Source organism: Vipera ursinii (assembly GCF_947247035.1).
Source record: "Vipera ursinii genome assembly, chromosome: 1".
Lineage (NCBI taxonomy): Eukaryota > Metazoa > Chordata > Lepidosauria > Squamata > Viperidae > Vipera > Vipera ursinii.
This window is the reverse complement of record NC_139512.1, coordinates 17,430,963-17,453,921: the sequence shown is the minus strand read 5'-3', so window position 1 is coordinate 17,453,921 and position 22,959 is coordinate 17,430,963. Positions and strand designations below refer to the sequence as shown.

At 56.7% G+C, this 22,959-nt stretch overlaps 2 protein-coding genes and 1 long non-coding RNA gene across 3 annotated transcripts; 1 reads left to right on the top strand and 2 right to left on the bottom strand.

The window, feature by feature from the left end:
• Positions 1-519: 519 nt before the first annotated feature.
• LOC310632962 lies at positions 520-2,269 on the bottom strand. The gene is made up of 3 exons (XR_014490950.1): positions 2,157-2,269; positions 1,425-1,674; positions 520-639 (listed from the first exon to the last, which is right to left on the bottom strand). It is a non-coding gene; the product is annotated as an uncharacterized lncRNA (long non-coding RNA).
• Positions 717-10,483, top strand: TMPRSS9 (transmembrane serine protease 9; the record flags this gene model as incomplete). Its single annotated transcript, XM_083350406.1, has 19 exons — positions 717-861; positions 1,670-1,797; positions 2,292-2,359; positions 2,454-2,620; positions 2,740-2,781; positions 3,125-3,238; positions 3,802-3,973; positions 4,446-4,720; positions 5,215-5,354; positions 5,437-5,758; positions 5,850-6,021; positions 6,347-6,618; positions 6,828-6,964; positions 7,997-8,315; positions 8,562-8,678; positions 9,155-9,326; positions 9,514-9,779; positions 9,911-10,047; positions 10,257-10,483. 19 exons carry the CDS (start codon positions 717-719, stop codon positions 10,416-10,418), a joined length of 3,327 nt encoding a protein of 1,108 aa, XP_083206532.1. The 3' UTR covers positions 10,419-10,483.
• Positions 10,484-11,429: 946 nt separating this feature from the next.
• TIMM13 (translocase of inner mitochondrial membrane 13) lies at positions 11,430-12,207 on the bottom strand. The gene is made up of 3 exons (XM_083350428.1): positions 12,028-12,207; positions 11,706-11,774; positions 11,430-11,621 (listed from the first exon to the last, which is right to left on the bottom strand). The coding sequence occupies exons 1-3, from the start codon at positions 12,139-12,141 to the stop codon at positions 11,523-11,525; spliced, it is 282 nt and encodes a 93-aa protein (XP_083206554.1). The 5' UTR covers positions 12,142-12,207; the 3' UTR covers positions 11,430-11,522.
• Between the last annotated feature and the right edge of the window lie 10,752 nt (positions 12,208-22,959).

The following is a 22,959-nucleotide window of genomic DNA, read 5'->3' as shown; positions in this document are numbered from 1 at the left end:
TGAGGTGGCTGGATGGAGTCACTGAAGCAGTAGGCGTGAGCCTAAATGGACTCCAGAAGATGGTAGAGGACAGGAAGGCCTGGAGGAACATTGTCCATAGGGTCGCGATGTGTCGGACACGACTTCGCAACTAACAACAACAACAACATGTCCAGGACATTTCACTGGTCTACTAATAATTTAGTCACTTTCTCAAAGAATGAAATAAGATTGGTTTGGCATGATCTGTTTTTAACAAACAGATCATTTTTAACAGAGTGGGGCAGATAACTGAGAATGGGGAGCCTGAAATCTTATTTTTGCATTGTTATTGGGTTTTTATTTCGTGAGTGTATGTGCACCTCTTTGACTTCTGTCGCCTTCCCAGAGACTTCCTGGCAAGGCTTCTGCCGTTATCTCCTTCTTAGAACTGAAAGAGAACGGCTGGCCCAAGGTCCCCCTGCTGGCTCGGTCCTTAGGCAGGACTAGAACTCTAGCCTGATGCCGTAACACTATACCAAATCGGCTGTCACTGTCCTCATTGGGTTTGTAAAGGTCCTCAGTGGGGCTTTGCAAAGCTGGGGACTGAAGAAATAAATAATGAACTAATCACCGGAGGAACCGTTGGGGGAGGCCGTGCTGGTCCTCATGGCTCCGGGCCTAGAAAGCAAAAAGAGGGGATATTTCAGTCCTGCTCTCTCTCCATCTCCAGGTCCGTCCTGCTTTCTATGGTTGCTATGGCACCACCGGGCATCACCTCAAAGCTGTCCCTGGACGGACAGACAGCACGGCCTGTGGCCGGTGGTGGAATCTGCAGCCGGGCTGTCGTGGCCACCGTCCTCACGAGCACTCTAACAGCCCTGGGTGTGGGCATCCTTTTGTGTGAGTTGATGGGAAACGGGTTTGGGGGTCAACCTGGGGTCCCCAATGTAGCTTAAACCTACAAAATGTATGCACCATTGCACTGACAGAGAAAGAACCCTTTGGTGGTGGGACCAGGGACCCCCGTCCCTGTCGGCTCTCACCCAACAGAGCAGCCCCAAGCATCCCCTCCCGTACCTCAGCTGAGCTCCTTTTTCCCTAGACCGGGGGCACTTGGGGGCAGAACTAGCGAAATGGAGAAGATTTGCCCCCCCTGGGCTCTGCCAGCTGAGCATGTTTAAGGAGAGGGACCTGGAGTGGGCCCACCCTACCCGATCTGGTGGGCCTGGCACCCTCCAGGAAAGGGGGCAGGGAGCAACCTCGCCACTTGCCTTGAAGGAAATGTGGGTGGGGTGGGGAACTTGCAGCATGCTCTTTGCAAAAATTGCAAAGATGTCCGGGGTGGGGGGGGGAGAGGGGGGGAATTTGTGTCCTCTGGGGATGGCTGCAAATTGGCAAAGGAAAGGGCAGGGCCAGAGAACCTCTTCAGTGGTAGACAAGGAGAGTCTGACTTTGGTGCTCACCTTGTGCCAGGACCTTCTGGGGCATCTGTGCCAAGGGGACACTGGCAGCCAGCCAGCCCATCCTTTCAGCCGTGGCTCTCCTGCGGGAGAGATCACAGACAGCCCCAAAGCTTGGCAGGGCCCTGGCAGCCAAGCAGCTGGGATGGCTGGCAGGGGGCAGGAGCTGGGCAGGCCAGGCACCTGGCAGTGTTTGGAGAGGGGTTTGGCAACCACCAGATCATTGATGCATCTCTCTCCCACTGCAGATTTCCTGGGGAAGGAAGAAACCCACTTTGAGCACCTGGCAGAGCTGCGAGGGATCCCCTACCGGAGCAGTTTGCAGCAGCCCAGTTCTGACTACTCCCGCTTGCTGACCCCCATTCTGGAGCAGCTGGTAAGGATCCCCTGCCCCCTCCTCAAGAGGGCGAGCTGCAGATGAGCCACCAGGAAGGGCCACAGGATGCTGCTCCAGCGCTGAGGCAGGGGCCCCCATTCAGCGGTCCCCAGGTTTGCAGCTCTCCAGGACAGACAAGCCCCACCCCAGCAGGGTGGCCGTGCACAAGACTGCTCAGACCCTCCCAGGCTGGCAGGGCTGTTTCCAGGTGAGGCAACCTGGTTCCCTGAAAGGCAGAAAGGAAGGGAGGGGCTGGAGGAGAAGGGAGGGGAAGGCTGAGGGGATGCCTCCCGCCAGCCAGCTTGGGGTGTGCAATGGCTCCTCTAAGCCCCAGGCTAAGCACCCCTTTGGCTACTTGCTTGAGTGAGCAGGTGGTCCAGATTTTTTCTTGGGGTGAGGCTGCTGTGAAACTGCCCCCCCCCGTTTGACGGTGACTCTGATGGGCCCAGCAGGGAGGCCAACGTGCTCTCTTATTCTCCTGTCTGACTGTTCAGTTCAAAAGCAGCTTTCAGAACTCGCCCCTGGACGGCACCTGCTCCAGGTGTACCATCCTGCAATACAGGTGGGCAGGGGCAGGAGGGCTGGCCCGTGGGGAGAAGCTCCTCCGCTCGCCTGCCAGAAAGAAAGGGTGATGACTTCTTGCTTCTGCTTGGCAGGGAGGCCAATGGCAGCCTCATTGTCCGCTTCCACCTCTGCTTCTCTGCACCACCACCCAGCCCTGGCATGGAAGAGGACCTCCTGAGGCGGGGACTGGCAGCGGCCGTGGGCATCAAGGGCATCAGGGTGCCCGCCCAAGGCACCATCTCGGCTGCCTCCCTCTTGGGTATCCCTGCATTTCTTCTGGCCCTTTGGCCCGGGGCTGGCTGGCGTGCCCCTGATTAGCCTGGTTCCTCCTCTGCTGTTCACCTGCACCCCCCGTTCTGATCCCCCCCTTTCTCGCAGGGACACGGGACTTCAGCTTCTCAGGCACGGAGCTCAAGTCAGGTAGGCCGGTCACCTGTGGAACTGCCTCCGGTCCGGGACCCTGATTTTTGGGGGCCCAGCCCCATCCCTTCCTCTGGAGGGCAGCACTGAGGACCGGGTGTCCATTTGGCCAGCGTGGCACAGGAGCATTTGGGGGGCAGGAGTGGGAGGGTGGAAAAGCGCAGCCAAACTGCTACCCCAAAAGCCCAGGCTGCCAGAGGGCAGAGATTTCCCGCCTCAATTACAGGAGTTCCTGAGCACCACGGCTGCACCCACTGAGGTCTGAACTCCCCCCCAAATGCATCCCCCCCTCGGTGTCTGTGCTGGGGGGAAGAACTCAATTCTGTCCCTGCTGTGTTCGCAGGAAGCTGTCCGGGGGAGTCCTTTGCCTGCCACAACGGCCAGTGTGCGGCCCCGGGAAACGTCCAGTGCGACGGGCGGAGAGACTGCCCGGATGGCTCTGACGAGGCCGAGTGTGGTGGGTCTTTTGTGCTGGGGCTGCTGGGCCATCCTGCCCCCAGTCTCCCTCGGAGGATGGGCGGAGGCCGTGGACACCTCCCTGCATAGGGGGCTGAGCCGCACGGAGTGCAGGATCCTTTGCAGAGATCCGCCTCAGAGGGAGGAGCGTGAAGAGGGGAGCCAGGCCTTAGGAAACGGAAGGGGGCTGTTAGGAAAGGGGTGCTGCCTGTTTATGAGGGAAGGTGGGCAATGTGCCTTTGGAGCTAATCCCCGCTCAGAGAGTGACCAGTCAAGCCGGAGTAACCACAAGTAGGACAATAAAAAGACAGCAAGTCCTCCCCTCCGACCAATTTCAAACTGCAAACTTGGAATAAAACCAGCCAGGCTGGGCGGGGCAAATGTGTTTGGGGCATTCCTAATTTGCGAGAGGCTCTGAACCTCCAAATCAAAGCCAACGTGTTTGTGACACATTTCCTCCCTTTGTAGGCTTTCAGGGCTGAAAGTGTGTGTTTGTGTGTGTTGGGGGGGGGGAAATCGCCCAGCCTCCCCTACTCACCACCAGCCCCTCATGCTCCTTTGCAGACTGTGGGACCCGGCCAGCCATGCGGTCCGCCACCCGGATCGTGGGGGGATCAGAGGCGCTACTGGGCGAGTTCCCATGGCAGGTCAGCCTGAGAGAGAGCAATGAACACTTCTGTGGGGCAGCCATCCTGACGGCCCGCTGGCTGCTCTCTGCTGCACACTGCTTCAATGAGTAAGCTCGGGAACCCTCTGCCACGGCTGGCACCGTCTGCAGCGGGTGGGTTGGCATCAAGGCTGGGGAGGGGGATGTGGCCCGGAAGGGGCAGCTCAAGAGTGAAAGGAGGCAAGCAGTGGGGACTCTGCCACACGTCCCTTCCTTGGGCTGGGTTAGCAGGTGGAAGCATGCAGTGGGTGTGGAGCTACGGCATGGGGAGGGGGGAGAAGGGGGAGGCAGGGGGAGGAGCAGAAGGAACCCCCAAGCTCAGATAGCTTCTCCAAAACAGCAAGAAGAAAAAGGGATGAAGGGCCGGAGTGACAAGTCAGATAAAAAATGTCAAAAGGACAGCCACAACAGGGTTTGAGGTCACAAATGAAACACAGCCCTCACCACAGACAGGCAGTCTCAATAAAGCAAGACTTGCATTTTCCTGAGGCCTCCTGGAGGGGGGGGGAAGCTAGGGGAGACTGAATCTGTCCTATCACAGGTTCCAGGATCCCCGCACCTGGATGGCGCAGGTGGGCAGCATCTGGATGAGTGGCAGTGAGGGCAACCGGGCACAGGCCAAGGTGCTACGCATCCTCCGGCACCCTTCCTACAATGCAGAGAGCGCCGACTACGATGCAGCCCTGCTGGAATTGGCAGAGCCCCTCGCCTTCAGCAAATACGTCCAGCCCGTGTGCCTGCCAGCCCCCTCCCACCGCTTCCCCCCTGGCAGGAAGTGCCTCATCTCTGGCTGGGGGTACCTGAAGGAAGACTTCTGTAAGTAAGGTCCCTGGCAGTCAGGTGGAAAATGGGGTGGGTTAGGCACAGAGGGAATCCCCTGGCCTACCTCAAAGGGTTGTTGGGGCCAGGGTTCACGAGGGGAGATTGAACTTGTCAACTCTGCCTCCTCATGTGAGGAGGCCTGTGGCTGCTCAGAAACACCAAGAGGCCACCACTGTTCCCGTAGGCGCAGAAGGGAGACTCCCGTTGCTGCAACAACTGTCAGGTGTGGTAGATGGGAAACTCCTGAGTGAGGCCAGAGTGACTACTCAACCGTTGTGTGCAGTCCTGCAAAGCTGCTGGTGTGCCTGTTGGCCTTGTGAGCAGGAGAGCAATCCAGTCATTTAGCCCCCAGACCAGCCCATAGCTGCTGCTGCTGCAGGCATATACTCTGCCCCCAGGCTCTGCCCTCAGCCCCCAACCCCACTGGGCTGCCCTGAGAGCAAGGCCAGGACCCGCTTAGCATTCATCCTCCTCCCCTCCCCCCCCAGTGGTGAAGCCGGAAGTGCTGCAGAAAGCCACAGTGGAGCTGCTGGACCAGGCTGTGTGCAGCAGCCTGTACGGCAGCAGCATGCTCACCGATCGGATGATGTGTGCTGGCTACCTGGAGGGCAAGGTCGACTCTTGCCAGGTAGGGGCACCCAGCCATCAGCAGGCTTTGGGTGGACCTTCCTGCTTGATGTCCACCCCATCTTGGCCATTTCCTTCCTCAGGGGGACTCCGGGGGCCCGCTGGTCTGCCAAGGGACTTCCGGGCGCTTCTTCCTCACGGGCATAGTCAGCTGGGGCATCGGCTGTGCAGAGGCCAGGCGCCCAGGTGTTTACACCCGTGTCATCCGGCTCCGGGACTGGATCCTCGAGACCACGGCTGCATCCAGGAGCCCCACCACCTCAACCATCCCGCTGGGCCCTGGGCTTCATCATCCAGACCCAACCTTGGGCGCAAGTGCAGCCAACCTGCAGCATCCCAGCTCCACCCCCAACTCTGCCTCCCGGGCCCCAAGCGGGCCGGCAGCCCCAGGCCCCCAACCCTCAGGTAGGGCTTTAGCATGCGGCCGGCAGGAAGAGAGGGGAGATGTGTTGGCCTCCTCCTGCACCCACCACAGCCGTTCCCTGTTCATGTGCAGAGTGCGGTCGGCGGCCTGCTTTCTCCAAGCCCATGAAAATTGTGGGTGGCCTGGAAGCGTCCCATGGGGAGGTCCCTTGGCAAGTCACCCTGAAGGAGGGTCTCCAGCATTTCTGTGGAGCCGCCATCATTGGGGAGCGATGGCTGCTTTCAGCTGCACATTGTTTCAACCAGTAAGCGTCAGCCAGTGGGGGCTGGGCTCTCTTCTGGAAGGCTCATCTCTGGGCTTCTCCAGGGAGGGGGAGTAATTTAGTAGCTGCTCTTGTGGGGGGGGACTGTTCAGCAGGAGGGGGCGAGGAATCCCAGAAGGATTGGTGCCCCATTGGGGCTGAGGCACCCCAGGAAGTTGCCTGCCATTCTGTGTCACGTCTGCCTCCCCCAAGGGGGGGGGTCCCGCTCCATCCAGCCTCAACGGGGGGGGGGGTTCCAAGGTGCAGGGAAGGTGCAAAGGGCCTGCTCTGCCTCTGGACAAACAGGGCACCGTTCCTGTATCGACAGCATCAAGGTGGGACATCTCACTGCCTTCGCGGGCACCACCTCACTCTCAGCCACGGACAGCTCTTCTGTGAAGGTCGGCATCCAACAGGTGGTGCTCCACCCTTCTTACAATCCTGCCCTGCTGGACTTCGACATAGCACTGCTGGAACTGGCCAGGCCGCTGCGCTTTGGCAAATACATCCAGCCCATCTGCCTCCCACTGGCCGTCCACAAGTTCCCCGTGGGCAGAAAGTGCCTGGTCTCGGGCTGGGGCAGCCTCCAGGATGGCAACGGTAGGAACAGCTTCCTTAGAGCAGTCAGGAAACCAGGCATCAGAAGACTGCCCCTCTTGCATACTGAGCACCCTCAGGCAAGAGTAGTCTGTCTGTGGATATGTGCCATACTGAGCAAGAGTGCCCAAGGTCTGGGGTGGTTAGAAATGGGGCCCAGCACTTTGGGCTGGTCCATGTGGGGTCTCCTCCTCCTCCTTTTCGGCTTCCAGCTTCTCAGCCTGAGAACCTGCACTGGGCCGCAGTCGGGATCCTCGAGCAGAAGACCTGCGAGGGACTGTACAACGTCTCCCTCTCGGAGCAGATGATCTGCGCGGGGTTCTTGGAGGGGCAGCTGGACGCCTGCCAGGTACCAGGAGCACCCCTTCCCCAGCCCGGCCCTTTCAGAGTGGAGCTCCCCCCCACACACCACCAAAGGACAGGAGGGGCGTAAAAGCTGAACGTGTATTCTGGAAAGATCAGTTGTCGGACAGTGTTTGAGTTCGGATCCATTTTCAGTAGTGGGAGTCTAAAGGATACACCACTGCAGGATCCTTGGTGCTCTCTGAGCCCGGTGCTTTTCTTGCAGACGTTTCGTGGCCCAACTAGGTCTCATAAAAGGGAGCAGGGTGTCTAGCACTGCAGATGTTCCCTAGTTGGGTCATGAAAACGCCTGCACGAAAACCACCAAGCTCAGAAAGCACCAAGGACCTGCAGTTCAACCCTCTTCTGCTGTGTTGCGTGGACCCTCGCAGCAGCTTCTCCCAGGCCTGACCTCACCACATCACCCCAGCCCTGCTGCTGCTGCTACTCAGATGCCTCAGGCTGCTGCCACTTTTCCTGGACAGCTCCCCTTCCTTCCCCATGCAGTTCAAAGGCCCCACGGTGGGTGTCGTGCGAAGGCTCCTCTCTTATCCCTCCCCGAGTAGGTGGGAGACAGAGCCCCCCCCGGTGACCGTGGCTTCTTTGTGCTGTTACTGCTGGAGAAGCTCACCGGTTCCACCAGGCCAGATGCCAGGGCGGCGAGGGGAGCCTTCTCCACACCCCACCCTTTCTGGGGTCCTGCTCCTGGCATTCGCTTTTTGTCTGTGCCCCACGTTCCTTCCCAGGGAGCTCCTCGGCCTTCAGACCTGCTTCCTTTTCCCACGCTGCCCACTTGCCAATTTTTGGCAAGCTGGGAATTTGCCGATAGCTCTCCGGGTGACTGCTGGGGGCAGGGAGGTTGAGGGGCTCTTGTGGCCTCCCCACCGAGCATTGGGCACTCTCGCTCCCAGTTCCAGAACTCTTCCAGCCTCCTCTGTTCACAGAGGAATTTCCTCAGCCACAACCGGAGGGGCATCCAAGGATCTGCATTAAGCCACCGGCACTTGCCAAGAGGTGCTTCCTCCCGCTTTTTCTCCAGGGGGACTCAGGGGGGCCCCTGGCCTGCGAGGAGACCCCAGGAACCTTCTACTTGGCTGGGCTTCTGAGCTGGGGCGCGGGCTGTGGGCAGGCCAAGAAGCCGGGGGTCTACGCCCGGATCACCAAGCTCAAGAACTGGATCCTGGGCATCACTTTGCCCTGTCTCAGCACCGCAGGGCCCTTCAGACCCAGGACCACCTCTGCCTCCACCGCCTCTGGCCTGCAGCAAAGGCCTACAGGACTTGGCCCAAGCGCTGGCCCTGCCATCTTGACCACACCTGGGCTGGCAGTCAGCACCCCCAAGGCCACCCAGCCGCCAGGTACAGGGCAGAAAGAAAAGGCTGTTTGTAAGTTGGCAGGGTGTGCAAGCCAGCATGGCAGAGAGCGGGCCCAGAAGCAGTTCTCTTTCCTCTCCTCTGCCACCATTGTTTGTGACGGGAATGCCCCTCTGAGCAGGGCTGTCGGTCCTGCCCCGTTTAACCAGTTGCCATGGAAGAGAATTCTGGTTCCCGTTGGGGAGAGGAGCCAGGCCTCCCAGCTGGACTCACCCTCTTCCCCCCCCCCAGCTGTGCCATGCACCCCGTCCACATTCAAGTGCTCCAGCAAGGTCTGCATCGGGAAAGCAAACCCAGAGTGTGACGGCACCGTTGACTGCAGTAACGGATGGGATGAGACCGGCTGCAGTGCGTACCTCCCATCCTCCCCTCTCTCTGCCCCCCCTTCCCACAGGGGCAGCGGTTAATCCAGCCTGACCTGAGGCTGAGATGAAGGGGGTGTTTGAAAATGGGAGGGACATGAAGATGTCAAACGGGGTGTGTGTCTCCCAGTAGAGTGGTGGGAAGAGGCCCTGTGTGATGGAGAGGCTGCCAGCCACTTCCCCAGTGACCCCCACCTTGTCCACATCATCTCCAAGAATGGCCTGGGCCCAGCTGCACCTGAAAAGGGAAGGGGGGACCCTTTGGTAACACGTGGGGTGCAGAGGAGGAGGAGGCAAGCCTTGGGTCAAAGCTGCTCTGCGAGTGCTTTGGCTGCAGCCATCAGTGGCTGGACACACGGCACGTGGCTGGGGCTCCCTGTGACACCCATCCCAGCAGACGGGGGGGGGGGCGTTGCTGGGCTGCCCTACCCACCCTTCAGGCCCTGCTCTGTCCTTTTCCAGACTGCGGCTTGGCCCCCGCTGCAGCCTTCAGCAAGATCGTGGGGGGCAGCGGCGCAGCGCAGGGCGAGTGGCCATGGCAGGCGAGCCTGTGGTTGCAGCAAAGGCAGCACTCGTGCGGAGCTGTGGTGATCGCCGAGCGGTGGCTGCTCTCGGCTGCCCACTGCTTTGACATGTGAGTGGGGGAGACTGGAGGACGGCCCAGACCCCTCCAAACCTCCCCCTTCTATTCCCAATTCCTCCCCACCCCCAAGCCCCACAGCTGAAAGTTGCCCTGGCCGGGCCAGAGCATGGGTGCTGGCTGGGGTGGGGGCTCTCCTGAGGCGGCCTCTCAAAGGCTGACAGGCTTGCCTCTTTTGTAGCTACAGCAACCCCAAGATGTGGGTGGCTGTCATGGGGACACCTTTCCTGAGCGGCCTTGATGGGCGAGCAGAAAAGATCGCCCGGATCCACAGGCACCCCTTCTACAACGGCTACATGCTGGATTACGACGTGGCTCTGCTGGAGCTGGCCACCCCCCTGCGCTACACCAGCACCATCCGGCCCATCTGCCTCCCAGACCGCACCCACGTCTTCGGCGAGGGCAGGCCCTGCGTCATCACCGGCTGGGGCTCCACCAGAGAGGGGGGTACGCGTGTTCCCGACCCGTCCCCGTGAGGCACGGCTCAATCTGAGGCCACGGGACTATCCGACTATTCTCCAGCTCAGGGTGGAAATGTGACAGGGGTCTGGGGGGGGGGGGTGTCTTGATACCCGCAGGCCTGGTGACCACACGTCTACAAAAGGCTGTTGTTCAAGTGATCCGGGAGCAGGACTGCCGGAGCTTCTACCCCGTCCAGATCAGCAGCCGGATGCTCTGTGCTGGCTTCCCGCAGGGGGCCGTTGACAGCTGCTCGGTGAGCCCACGCGAGGTCCCCACAAGGGTGAAGGGCGAGTTTGTGCCTGGCCTGGGAGGTGGCAGCAGCAGCACCAGCGCCCCTATGGCTGCCAGGAATGTGAACGAGCCCACTGCTCTGCAGGGGATGGGGGAGGCAAGCCTTCAAAGTCCCCCCCCACCTCCTTGGTCTGGGCTGCAGAGCCATCTCGCTCCCCTCTCGCTCCGTAGGGAGACGCAGGTGGACCCTTGGCCTGCAGAGAGCCGTCTGGCCGCTGGTTCCTGGCAGGCATCACCAGCTGGGGCTACGGCTGTGCCCGGCCTTCCTTCCCCGGGGTCTATGCCAAGGTGACCGCATTCCGGGGCTGGATTGCGCAGAATCTCAAGGCGTAAGCCCCTGCCCACTGGGGATAGCGGGGAGCCCAGGAGGACTGATCCCTCGTGGTCCCGATCCTGCCAGAGCCCTTTCTCGAAAAGGAGGATTCTACCAGACGGGACTCTGTTCCGGCTGCAGGTACATTAAATGAAAATACCCCACTTGTGAATTTCCAAGAGGTTTCCCTGGGCCTGCTGGGAGGGGCTGTTTCTTTCCTAGCACCCCCAGCCTCCACAGCCCCTGCAATGCTGACACAAGGCTGGAGAGCGGGACGTCTTCCCTCCTCCCACCACGCCAAGAAAGTGCAGCCGCTTCAGAAACGCGGGTGGCCCAAGGAAGGGTAACGAGGGCCCTCTTCCCTGCATCGGCCCATCTGCCGCTTCCTCTCTCCAACCCCCAAGCGGCAGGATGGGCACACAACGTGCTCAAGAAGGATTAACACACTCCCACCGTTCACACAACCTGTAAGCCTGAACTAATATTCCACCTTCTCTCTCGGCCTCGGGGACAATCAGTGGACCGCCCGCCACCCACTGAGCCCAGCCTCCCCCGCCTCACTTTATCCAAGGAGAGATGCTGGCGCTGGCCAGAGGAACAAGGCTCAGTGACCAGGTCCCTCTTGGCGTCGGGCCCGAAGCTCCTGTGCACTCCCACAAGGCAGAGGGCAGCTGCACTTCTACAAGGCCTCCCCAAGACCGAGGGTCCGGAAGACCAGCAGCCTAAACCCAAGCTGAGAAGGGGAGGGCGGCCTTTGGCCGTGAAAGAAGCCCAGCAGCAGAGAAGGGAGGGGGCAGGCCTTGCTTCTGCCAGCCTCGAGGAGGGAGGGAGGGAAGACTGGGCCTCAGCAACACAGGCTGCAAGAGCACTCTGGGCAGCCCCCCCCCAATTCAGACACACCTCCGAAAGAGGAGGCTGAGGACCCCCTTTCCGAGCAACACCAGCCCCCCCCCCGAGGCAGGCCAGCCTTGCCTCCGGGGGTTGCAGCCAGGACCTCTGACGGGCACAAGGCGAGAGGACGACAAAGGGGCGGCTGGGCCAGCATTTTAATGGCTATCAGGCTGACCGGTTAACAGTTCTCGTCTCTCTGCGAGGGTCCTGGCCAGGCTCCTCCGCTCCGCCCCTCACATGTTGGCCCGCTCCCTCTGCAGACGGGAGTTGTAGGCGCGGGAAACGGTGTTCCAGGCGTCCATGTAGCGGTCCATGCACATGGCGATGCACTTCTGCAGGGGGGAGAGAGGGGGAGGGGGAGGGCGGGTGAGGAGCGGGGGGGGGCACCTCGCCCCCCTCGGCCCCACGTGGCTCACCTGCTCCGAGTTGTCCAGGGAGCTTCCGGGCTTCCCGATGCATTTCCTGAAACACTTGTCCGTCATCCTCTTTGTTTTGGGGGGGGGGGAGAAGAGAGGCGCGATCAGGGGGGAGGGAGGAGGAAGGCCAGCAGCCCCCTGGACGGAGGGAGGGAGGGAGGGGCTATCCGGAAAAGGCGTGCGTGGGGGGGGGAATGCACCCGGGGAGAGAGGCGATCCGCCCCCTCCCCCACTCGGGGGGGGTCTTCGCCCTCGGAGCCCCCGGGGCAGCCTGGGCGCCCCTCCCCCCCCGCCGCACGAGGGCCCCGGGCGGCGCGCTCACCTGCAGCAGCTCCTGCGCGTTGGCCACCGCGATCTGCACCTTGACCTGCTCCATCAGCGCCCCCGGGTCCAGCCGGCCCGACGCCCCGGAGCCGAACTCGTCGCCCGCCGCCATCCCGCGCCTCCCGGCAGCCCGCGCGCCGCCGCTTCCGGTCCCGGGGAGCCCCGCCCCTCCCGAAGCCCTGCTTCCGGCCGCGCTGCCCGGCTCGCGGAGGCCTCGGGCGCCCCCAGCGGCGGGAGGGCGGGAGGCCGGCAAGGTCCCGGTGACCTCGGCCGCCCGTTGGCTGCGCCCGGGCTGCAAGGAGGGGGGACGTTTCCAAGCGGGGGTTCGACCGCGGGGTGCCGGGTGCTCCCTCTGAGCTCGGCCGCTTCCCTGCAGACGCTCCGCGGCCCAGCTGGGCGACTTCCTCGAGATGCGTCCTCAGCAATATTCTGTGTGAAGCTGAGAAAGCCTATAAAGGATCGGATCTGATGCAATTTGGTAATATCTCTGCAGTGGAATTCATGGCATAATTCAAGACAGAGCAGTCAAAAATAGGCCAAAATGGAAAAAAACCACCCGAGAAACGCCTGCCTGCTATGTTTAAGTAGCTGAAAAAAGCAAAATTTAATTGAGACAGAAGAAAATTTGCACAGTTCAGTGCCGAGTGGCAGAGAAAAGACAAGAAAGTGTAACTGGTGCAAAGAACTTGAGAACAGCCCAATTGGCAGGACAATTTAAGATAATTACAAAAAATTAAGGATACCTTTCAGATGAGAATGGGCACTAATTCAATAAACCTGAATGAGAGAGGAGCCCCAGCGCCTGAGGGAGGAACCAGATCTCTCCAGATCTCCCTCTCTCCAAGCTGGAGCCAAGAGTTTAGGAGGGTCCCCCAACCTCTCCACCTGGGGAAGGACAGCCCCATCCAGAACTAACTGTCAGAATCCATTTATATCACATTCATAAATGTATGTTTAAAACATTATCCCCCCCCCCCCGATTCTGCCATCTCCTAAGGAAGGAGGAGCGGATGTGAATTTCATTTTGTTAAGATAGTGCCCAGTGTTCGAGTCTGTCCAGATCCTCCTGTATCTTAAGCCTGTCTTCTGGAGTATTGGCTATTCCTGCCAGCATGGTGTCATCTGCAAATTTGATGAGTTCCCCATCTATCCCCTCGTCCAGATCATTGATGGAAAAGGTTGAACAGCACTGGGCTCAGGACAGAGCCCTGGGGCACTCCACTGCACACTTCCCTCCATGTAATAATAATAATAATTAGTTGGAAGGGACCTTGGAGGTCATCTAGTCCAACCCCCTGCTAAGGCAGGAATCCCTATACCATTTCAGACAAATGGCTGTCCAGTCTCTTCTTAAAAACTTCCAGTGTTGGAGCATTCACCACTTCTGGAGGCAGGTTGTTCCACTGGTTAGTTGTTCTAACAGTCAGGAAGTTTCTCCTTAGTTCTAGGTTGCTTCTCTCCTTGACTAGTTTCCATCCGTTGCTTCTTGTCCTGCTTTCAGGTGCTTTGGAGAATAGCTTGACTCCCTCTTCTTTGGGGCAGCCCCTGAGATATTGGAACACTGCTATCATGTCACCCCTCACCCTTCTCTTCATTAAACTAGACATACCCAATTCCAGCAACCGTTCCCTATATGTTTTAGCCTCCAGTCCCCCAATCATCTTTGTTGCTCTTCTCTGTACTCTTTCTAGAGTCTCGACATCTTTTTTACATCGTGGTGACCAAAACTGGGTGCAGTATTCCAGGTGTGGCCTTACCAAGGCATTGTAAAGTGGTATTAGTACTTCATGTGATCTTGATTCTATTCCTCTGTTAATGCAGCCTAGCACTGTGTTGGCTTTTTTGGCAGCTGCAGCACACTGCTGGCTCATATTTAAGTGATTGTCCACTAGGACTCCGAGATCTCTCTCACAGTTACTACTATCGAGCAAGGTACCACCTATACGTACTTGTGTATTTGGGTTTTCTTGCCTAAATGTAGAACCTTACTTTTTTCACAATTGAATTTCATTTTGTTAGATAGTGCCCAGTGTTCGAGTCTGTATCTTAAGCCTATCTTCTGGAGTATTGGCTATTCCTGCCAGCTTGGTGTCATCTGCAAATTTGATGAGTTCCCCATCTATCCCCTCATCCAAATAGTTGATGAAGATGTTGAAGAGCACTGGGCCCAGAACAGAGCCCTGGGGCACCCCACTACACACTTCCTTCCATGTAGATGCAGTTCCATTGAGGACCACACGCTGAGTACGGCCTGTCAGCCAGCTACAAATCCATCTGGTGGTGATGCTATCTAACCCACATTTTTCTATCTTATCAAGTAGTAGGTTGTGATCTACTTTATCAAATGCCTTACTGAAATCCAAGTAAATTATATCTACAGCATTCCTCTGGTCCACTAGTTTTGTCATTTGGTCAAAGAATGCAATAAGGTTTGTTTGGCACGATCTGTTTTTGACAAACCCATGTTGGCTTTTAGTGATAACTTTGTTCGCATCAAGGTGTTCGCTGATTTGTTGTTTGTGTTATGTATGCAGGCATCTGCATAGCAACAGCCCTCAGGGGGCGTTGGCTTGGACAGTTTCGCTGGGAAACCTAGGGCCAACCCCATTGGCTGTTAGCTTACCTGGCCAGGTATATAAGGAGGCCAGGTAGCCCTCATTCCCCAGTTCACTTCCCCTTCCAATAAAGAGCTGAACTCACACACCGGCTGGCGTCTCTCTTGCGTCGGACCCACTACACAATAGTGGCGACGAAGGTGGGATTGCTGCCGACCAAGAGCTGAAGTCACTGGGGAAACGCTCCGCGAGCTGAAGGGAAAGGCATTTTTCCTTCTTCCCCCCACAACCGCCAGCCGAACCGGCAATGCCAAGCGCCACATCCACAACCAACTGCCGCCATGGCTAGAGCCGGACAACCCCGCGAATTTGAGACCCGCCGCCCCGAAACCTGGACCCGTTACCTGGCTCACGTTGAACTGTACATGCGGTTCAATCAGATATCGGAGGACGGTGCAAAGGCAGCCGCCCTGCTCTGCCTTGGGGGATCAGCGCTGCTGGAAGTCGCCACGAACCTGTTCCCCCAGGAGGCCATCAACACCGTCGCGTACCGAGACCTCGTTGCCAGGCTCAACGCACATTTCAGGCCCCGGCGCTCCAAGGTGGCCGCACGGTCACAATTCGAGAAAAGGGACCAGCGCCCCGACGAGACCGGCGCCGACTTCCTCGCCGCCCTACGGGAAGCTGCCGTCGCTTGCAGGTTCACAAATTTGGAGGAGCGACTACGGGACCGGATGATTTGCGGCCTACGCGACAGGCGGTTGCAGGAGCGCCTATTCGAAAGAGAGGAGGTCTCTCTCCAGGAAGCCGAGGACGCCATCCTAGCCCACGAAGCGGCCTGCAGGGCCGTCCAAGCCTGCCAGGGAACCCGGCCCGGCAACCAGGCAACCAGCGTCCACCAGCAAGGGGCCACAGAGGAGGACGACCTGAGCATCGACCTCCTCCAGCGGAAGTCGACCCCCGACCAGCGAGTCAGACGCCCAGACAGGCCCAGGCCTCCCAGCAACACTGCCGTTCCCCAGAGGTGCGCAGGGTGTGGTGGGAACCACATGCGCAGCCTCTGCAAGTTCCGGTCCGCCACGTGCCGGGCCTGCAAGAAAACAGGCCACATAGCCGCCGTCTGCCGTAGCCGCCGCCCCCGAGAGGAGATCCACGAGCTGCAGCCGGAGGAACCGCCGTTCGAAGGTACTGGGGCCCGCACCAAAACAAAAATTGGCTATGTCGAGAGCCGGCTGGCCATTAACCACACGGGTAGCCGCCGGCTGCTCAAACCCAAAATTAGATTAACAATCCGTTTGCAAGGTGTCCCTTGCAGCATGGAGCTTGACTCCAGATCAGCGGTCTCGATTATTTCGGATGAGACCCTTAACCACATAATTAGCCGGAGCAAGCAACGGATTAAACTACGGCCTACTAAATTAACCCTGACCGATTTTCAGAATTCGCCGGTCAAGGTGAAGGGGGAGGCCACCATTTCAGTGGGGTTTAAGGGTCGCGAAGGGCACCTGGACGTTGTAGTGGTAGAGGGCCGCAGAGCCAGCCTGGTCAGGCTGGACTGGTTTGAGGCCCTGGGAATCTCAGTATCCGGGATCCATCGGATCCAGGGGGACTCCGTTGAGGCCGTTTGCCGGGAGTTCGCCGACGTCTTCGACGGGTCATTAGGCAAGTACACCGGGGCCCCCATATCGTTCAAGCTTAACTCGAACGTCTCCCCTGTTAGGGTCCGGCCGCGGCGAGTCCCGTTTGCGCTCAAACACAAAATCGAGCGCGAACTAGACAAGTTGGTGGCCCAGGGAATCTTAGAGCCTGTAGATGGAGGGGAGTGGGAAACCCCCATCGTGACCCCCCTCAAATCCAACGGGGAAATAAGGATCTGCGCTGACTATAAGTGCTCGGTGAACCGCGCCCTAAACCCGCACGCTTACCCGGTTCCCGCGGTCAGCCACGTTCTTGCTTCCCTCCAAGGCGGCGCCATTTTTGCAAGGCTCGATCTTGCACAGGCGTACCAGAAACTCACGGTCACTAGGGAAACAGCTGACATCCAAACCATAGTAACCCATAGGGGGGCGTTCCGGGTGAACAGGCTGCAGTTTGGAGTCAGCGTTGCTCCCGGCATTTTCCAGGAGGTTATGGAAAAGACACTCAAGGGCATTCCAGGAGTCTGCCCCTATTTTGATGACATCCTGATCGCAGGAGCATCAGCAGAGGAACTGGCAGGGAGGCTTAGGGAAGTGCTGGCAAGGCTGCGCACAGCTGGCCTCAAACTCAAAAAGGAAAAATGCAGCATAGGCGTTCCTTCCACAGAATTTTTGGGGTTCAGAGTAGACGCCAGGGGAATCCACCCCACAGAATCCAAGGTGAGGGCCATCAAACTAGCAGCCACACCCAAGAACAAAGCAGAGCTTCAGGCATTCCTGGGTCTGCTGAATTTCTACCATACATTCCTCCCACACAAGGCAGCCATCGCTGAACTGCTCCACAGGCTGCTAGACAAACAGGCAACATGGGCCTGGACGGCCACCCATGATCAGAGCTTCAAGGCCCTGAAGGCATTGCTGTCGGACAAGTCCACAGTAACCCATTTCATCGAGTCCAAGCCCATTTGTATCGCCTGCGATGCATCCCCTTATGGTGTGGGCGCTGTCCTAAGCCACCTTGAGCCCAACGGGGCACAAGTCCCCATAGCATACTATTCTAGGACACTGTCTGGAGCAGAAAGAAACTACGCCCAAATAGACAAAGAAGCCCTGGCAATCGTGGCAGGAATCAAGAAATTCCACGATTACTTATATGGCAGGGAGTTCACTGTCTTCACGGACCACAAACCACTCCTGGGCCTGTTCACCACAGACAGGCAAACCCCCCAGATTCTGTCCCCCAGGATGCTCTGGTGGTCCATCTTCCTTGCAGCATACAATTGCAAGCTGGTACACAAGCCAGGGAAGGAGATGGGCCACGCAGACGGTCTAAGTAGGCTCCCCCTAGACACACACGACCCAGACCCAGCACCAGCCACACAGATCCTAGCCCTGCAGGAACTACCCGAGTGCCCAGTTCTTGCCAAGGACATTGCCAGCCACACAGCCACAGACAACATCATGGGCAGGGTGCACTCATGGGTTTGCACAGGGTGGCAGGACAAATCCCCGGGACCAGAGTTTCAGGCCTATTTCATTAGACGCGATGAAATCTCCACACACAAAGGGTGCCTCCTTTGGGGTAGCAGGGTCATCATTCCACCCGCACTACGCGCCAGGGTATTGGACTCCTTACACGAAGGGCACCCGGGGGTGGTCAGGATGAAGGCACTGGCTAGGAGCTACCTCTGGTGGCCCGGGTTGGACAAGGAGGTTGAGGATCGGGTCAAGGCCTGTTATACGTGCCAGAGATCTAGGCCAGAAGTGCCACATGCACCAGTACACCGGTGGGAGGCCACACACACGCCATGGTCCCGCATTCACATTGACTATGCGGGGCCATTCCAGGGTCAACTATTTTTAGTAGTGGTGGACAGTCACTCCAAGTGGTTAGAGGTAGTCCCTGTCCCCAACATGACCTCGGGGAGGACAATCCAGGTGCTCAGAGCTCTCTTTGCCACACACGGCCTCCCCGACGTAATTGTGTCTGATAATGGGCCTCAGTTTACTGCTGCTGACTTCCAGGCGTTCTTGAAGGCGAACTGGATTAGGCACGCCACCTCCGCGCCTTTCCATCCATCTACCAACGGGCAGACCGAACGGATGGTAAGGACGACCAAAGACGCACTCCGGCGCATCATCAGCGGGGACTGGCACCACAGACTGGCCAAATTTTTACTAGCCCAACACACAACACCATGCGTGGCTACCGGCAAGAGCCCAGCAGAACTGCGATGGGGATGGCACCTCATCACCAAGCTGGACCGCCTACACCCAGACCGGGTAGCAGCCGAAACCGGTAGGGCAACATCACCATCATCACCATCATCACCATCATCACTACCATCACCATTGCCATCATCATCCACACACAGGGTCCTCAACCTGGGGGACCTGGTCTGGGCAAGGAACTATGGGGCTGGACATCCTTGGGTTCCGGGGACAGTGGTCGGGAAAACAGGACCCCTTTCGTACATTGTAGGGGTGGAGGGGGACAGACGCATAAGGCGACACATCGATCAGCTCAGAGGAAGAGTCCCTGAGCACGTCACACACGCCCCTGAGCGCATCACACACGTCCCTGAACTCAACGCACACGATCAACAGGAGGACCACACTCCAGGAGGGGTCAACACAGCTGAGGACGTCACAGGGCAGGGACCAGAGGAGGAGGACTTCCTGATGCCGGCTCCTTGCAGCCCTGCACAAAGGCCTCAGGAACCCACTGTCCAAGCCCAGGGGCCAAGCACACCCAGATGATCCACCCGTCCACACAGGACACCAGCCTACCTGTCGGACTATGTGTACAAGTGACCCTCACACAAGGACACCACTGTTTTTTTAAATATATATACTCATAGTTATAGTAGTTGCATGTTGTTGTTGTTATGTGGGTCTTCTCTAAGGGGGGAGGGGTGTTATGTATGCAGGCATCTGCATAGCAACAGCCCTCAGGGGGCGTTGGCCTGGACAGTTTCGGCGGGAAACCTAGGGCCAACCCCATTGGCTGTTAGCTTACCTGGCCAGGTATATAAGGAGGCCAGGTAGCCCTCATTCCCCAGTTCACTTCCCCTTCCAATAAAGAGCTGAACTCACACACCGGCTGGCGTCTCTCTTGCGTCGGACCCACTACACAATAGTTTGATTATCTTTTCCAGAATCTTCCCATGTATTGAGGTCAGGCTGATAGGTCTGTAGTTTCCTGGATCTATTTTTTTTCCCTTTTTTGAAGATGGGAACTACATCAGCTCTCTTCCAGTCCTCTGGTAGTTCCCCAGTGCTCCAGGATCTTTGAAAAATATAGTTCAGTGGTTCTGAGATCACGTTTGCCAGTTCCTTGAGAACCTTGGGGTGTAATCCATCTGGTCCTGGTGATTTGAACTCGTCTAGGCTGGACAGGTGCTCACTTACCATTTTCTTGCCTATCTTACTTGCGTTTCTATTCTGTTTTTTATGGCACTGGTTTTGGTAGGTTGGTCTGTTATTTCCCTTTGTGTAAAGACAGATGCAAAAAACGAGTTAAATAGTTCTGCTTTCTCCCTGTTGCTTGTCACCTTCTTGCCACTTTCCCCCACTAATGGACCAATCATTTCCTTAACTTTTTTTGTTTCTTATATGTTGAAAGAAGCTTTTTTTGTTATTTTTGACTTTGGTCGCAAGCCTTAGTTCATTTGGAGCCTTAGCTTCCCTCACTCCATCTTTGCAGGCACGGGCTGTTTGCTGATATTCTGCCTTAGTTATGTGCCCCTCTTTCCAATTCTTATACTTGTCCTTTTTATCTTTCAGTTTATCAGAGAGTTCTTTATGCAGCCATGCTGGTTTCTTTTGAGAGCTGTTATTTTTCTTCTTTGTTGGTATTGTGCTAGACTGGGCCTTTATTATCTCACTTTTCAAAATTTCCCAAGCTTCTTGAGTTGTTTTCCCCTTTAGGATTCTCATCCATGGAATTCTTCCCAAGGTCTCTCTAAGTTTATTGAAATTAGCTCTTTTAAAGTCCAAGACTCTAGTTTGGCTGTGTTCTATTGCTTGTGCTTCCATAATGTTGAATTCCAATATTGCATGATCACTTCCCCCCAAGGTTCCTGTGGCTTTGACACTTTCTATCATTTCATCTCTGTTAGTGAAAATTAAATCCAATATGGCTAATCCCCTAATTCCCTTCTCTACTTTTTGGGAGAGAAAGGTGTCTGCTAGGTTTGTCAGGAATCTGTTAGATCTTCCACTTGGTGCAGAATTTGTCTCCCAGTTGATGTCAGGGTAATTAAAGTCCCCCATTACTATTGTGATGCGCTTCCTACATACCTTAGTTAACTGACTAGCAAAAAGTTCATCTATTTCCTCTGTTTGGTTGGGCGGCCTATAGTATACACGTATGGCAATGTCATTTTTCCCCTTTTATGTTGACCCAAATACATTCAGGTTTACAGTTTTCATCATTGTTGTGCTCTATTTCTGTAGAGATAAAGTTATTTCTTATATATAGAGCAACTCCACCTCCTCTTTTGTTTAGTCTATTTCTTTTAAATAATTTAAATCCCTCTAGCTGTGTGTTCCATTTGTGGGTTTTGTCCCTCCATGTTTCTGTAATGGCAACAATATCATATCCGCCCTCATTTACCTGAATTTCTAGTTCACCCTGCTTACTGTTCATACTCTGTGCATTGGTGTACAGACATTTGAGTCCTTTATGACTGACCCTGTGTTTACTTGCTACATAACTTTACTTGCTAGTGATGACCTATAAAGACCTAAATGGCTTGGGTCCGGGATATCTGAGGGAACACCTGCTGCCGGCATCAAGTTCCCTTCGTCCTGTGCGCTCCCACAGGGAGGGCCTTCTCAGGGTGCTGCCGGCAAAGGATTGCCAGCGGGCAACGCCCAGGGGGAGGGCCTTCTCTGTGGGCGCACCTGCCCTCTGGAACCAGTTACCCGTAGAGCTTAGGACTGCCCCTGATTTTCGTTCGTTCCGCCGGGACCTGAAGACCTGGCTCTTTGAGCTTTCCGGCCAGGACTGAGGATTTTTTAACTTTTTAACTTATTGTAATTGGGTTTTTAATCAGAGTTATAGGGGTTTTAGATTTTAATTAAGGATAATTTAATCTATTTTAATTGTTATTAATTTTTGTATTGTGATGTTGTTTTAATTGCCTTGTGAACCGCCCTGGGTCCTGCAGGAGAAGGGCGGTATATAAGTTTGATAAATAATAAAAATAATAATAACTTGTGTGGTGCCTAAGTTCCCCTATTTTCTTAGATTGCCGGGGACAGTGATGTTCTGTATCAATTAACTCACTGTCCCCGTTGTTTAGTTTAAATATTCCTTCAGAAAAGCTTTGAATTTAGATGCAGTTCCACTGAGGACTACACGCTGAGTACAGCCGGTCAGCCGGCTACGAATCCATCTGGTGATGATGCTGTCTAAGGATCGCCTCACATTTTGATCTAGGACCACCCCACATTTTGTTTGTGTACATTGCTGACATCCAGCCACACTATTTTCACACTACTGTGTTTTCAACTGAGCTGGTCCCTCTGTTGCAAAAGAGGGTCAGGTTGGAATTGATGTGACTTGATACAACAGGCCTCCAGCTGGCCCTGTGCACTGAGCAGGAACCGTTTCCTGAAACTGCCACGGTGGCCGTCTTAGGCTTATCCATCTGTCACTCTGCAGCCCAGATTTGGCTTCCAAGCACAGCAGACAAGCAGGCCGCCCTCAAGCGATCCCAGCCCTTACCGGATGCCCTGCTCCACAGCTGAGAGCTTGGTGAGGGCTGCTGCTGCTACTGGGAAGACAACCCTACGGCCCAACAATAGCCCCTCCGCAGCTCCTGGCTCTCCCTGCCGGGCATCGATTAGGGTTAGGTCAGCATGGAAATTGTCGGCCCTTTGCACCTCTGCAGAGCAGAAGAATTGGCTAGGACGGGTTCCCGACCCCCGATCCCTGGACCAGTATCGGGCCCCGGCATGCCAGCAACCGGTCCGCACAAACAAGCAACACCCCATCCTCAGATGCAGGCAGCACTCAAAACCACGCACTCTCCAGTCCAGGGAAAAACCTCTCTCCACGGAACCGGTCCCTGGTGCCCAAAAGGTGGGTGACCTCTGGGCTAGGAGGTAAACTTTGAATAGAGGAGGCTGGGCAGGCTGCACGAGGGTCCCAACAGGGGTCCCAGACATTCCATTCCTGAGGTGCAGCATCTGAAGGGAACCCCCTCCCCAAGAGAATCAGTCCTGGGGAGGCCCTTGACGGCAGCCTGTCGAGCGAAGCGCAGGCTGAGCAGAAGGGAAGAGCACGTTCACAATGACAAGCAAATATCCTGTTCTGGGAGCTGTTTGGCACCCACTGTGTGTATTTGACAAACAGATTCCACTGTTTTGTCATTTTGCCTTTGAAAGGAGGAAACTAAAACTCGAAAGGGGGGGAAACGATGAATCCCAAAATATCCCTAAAATACAGTTAATGCAGATGACATAAAACGGAGGAGGGGCTGCCCGATATCCCAGAAGACCAAAAGGAAGGCCAAAGCAATCTGGAGGGGGCGGAGGGGAGGGGAGCCGCCTGCCAGGTCAGCTTGGAAGGACCCTTCCCTGCCCAGTCAGTTGGGGGGGGGGGCTACAGGAAGGGCCAAGGCGACATCCACAAAGCGACCCTTTCGGATCACTCCAATCGGGGAAGGGGAGCCCCATGCCCCGCTGCCCACCTCCTGGGAAATGGGCCCAGGGAAGGGTCCATCAGAG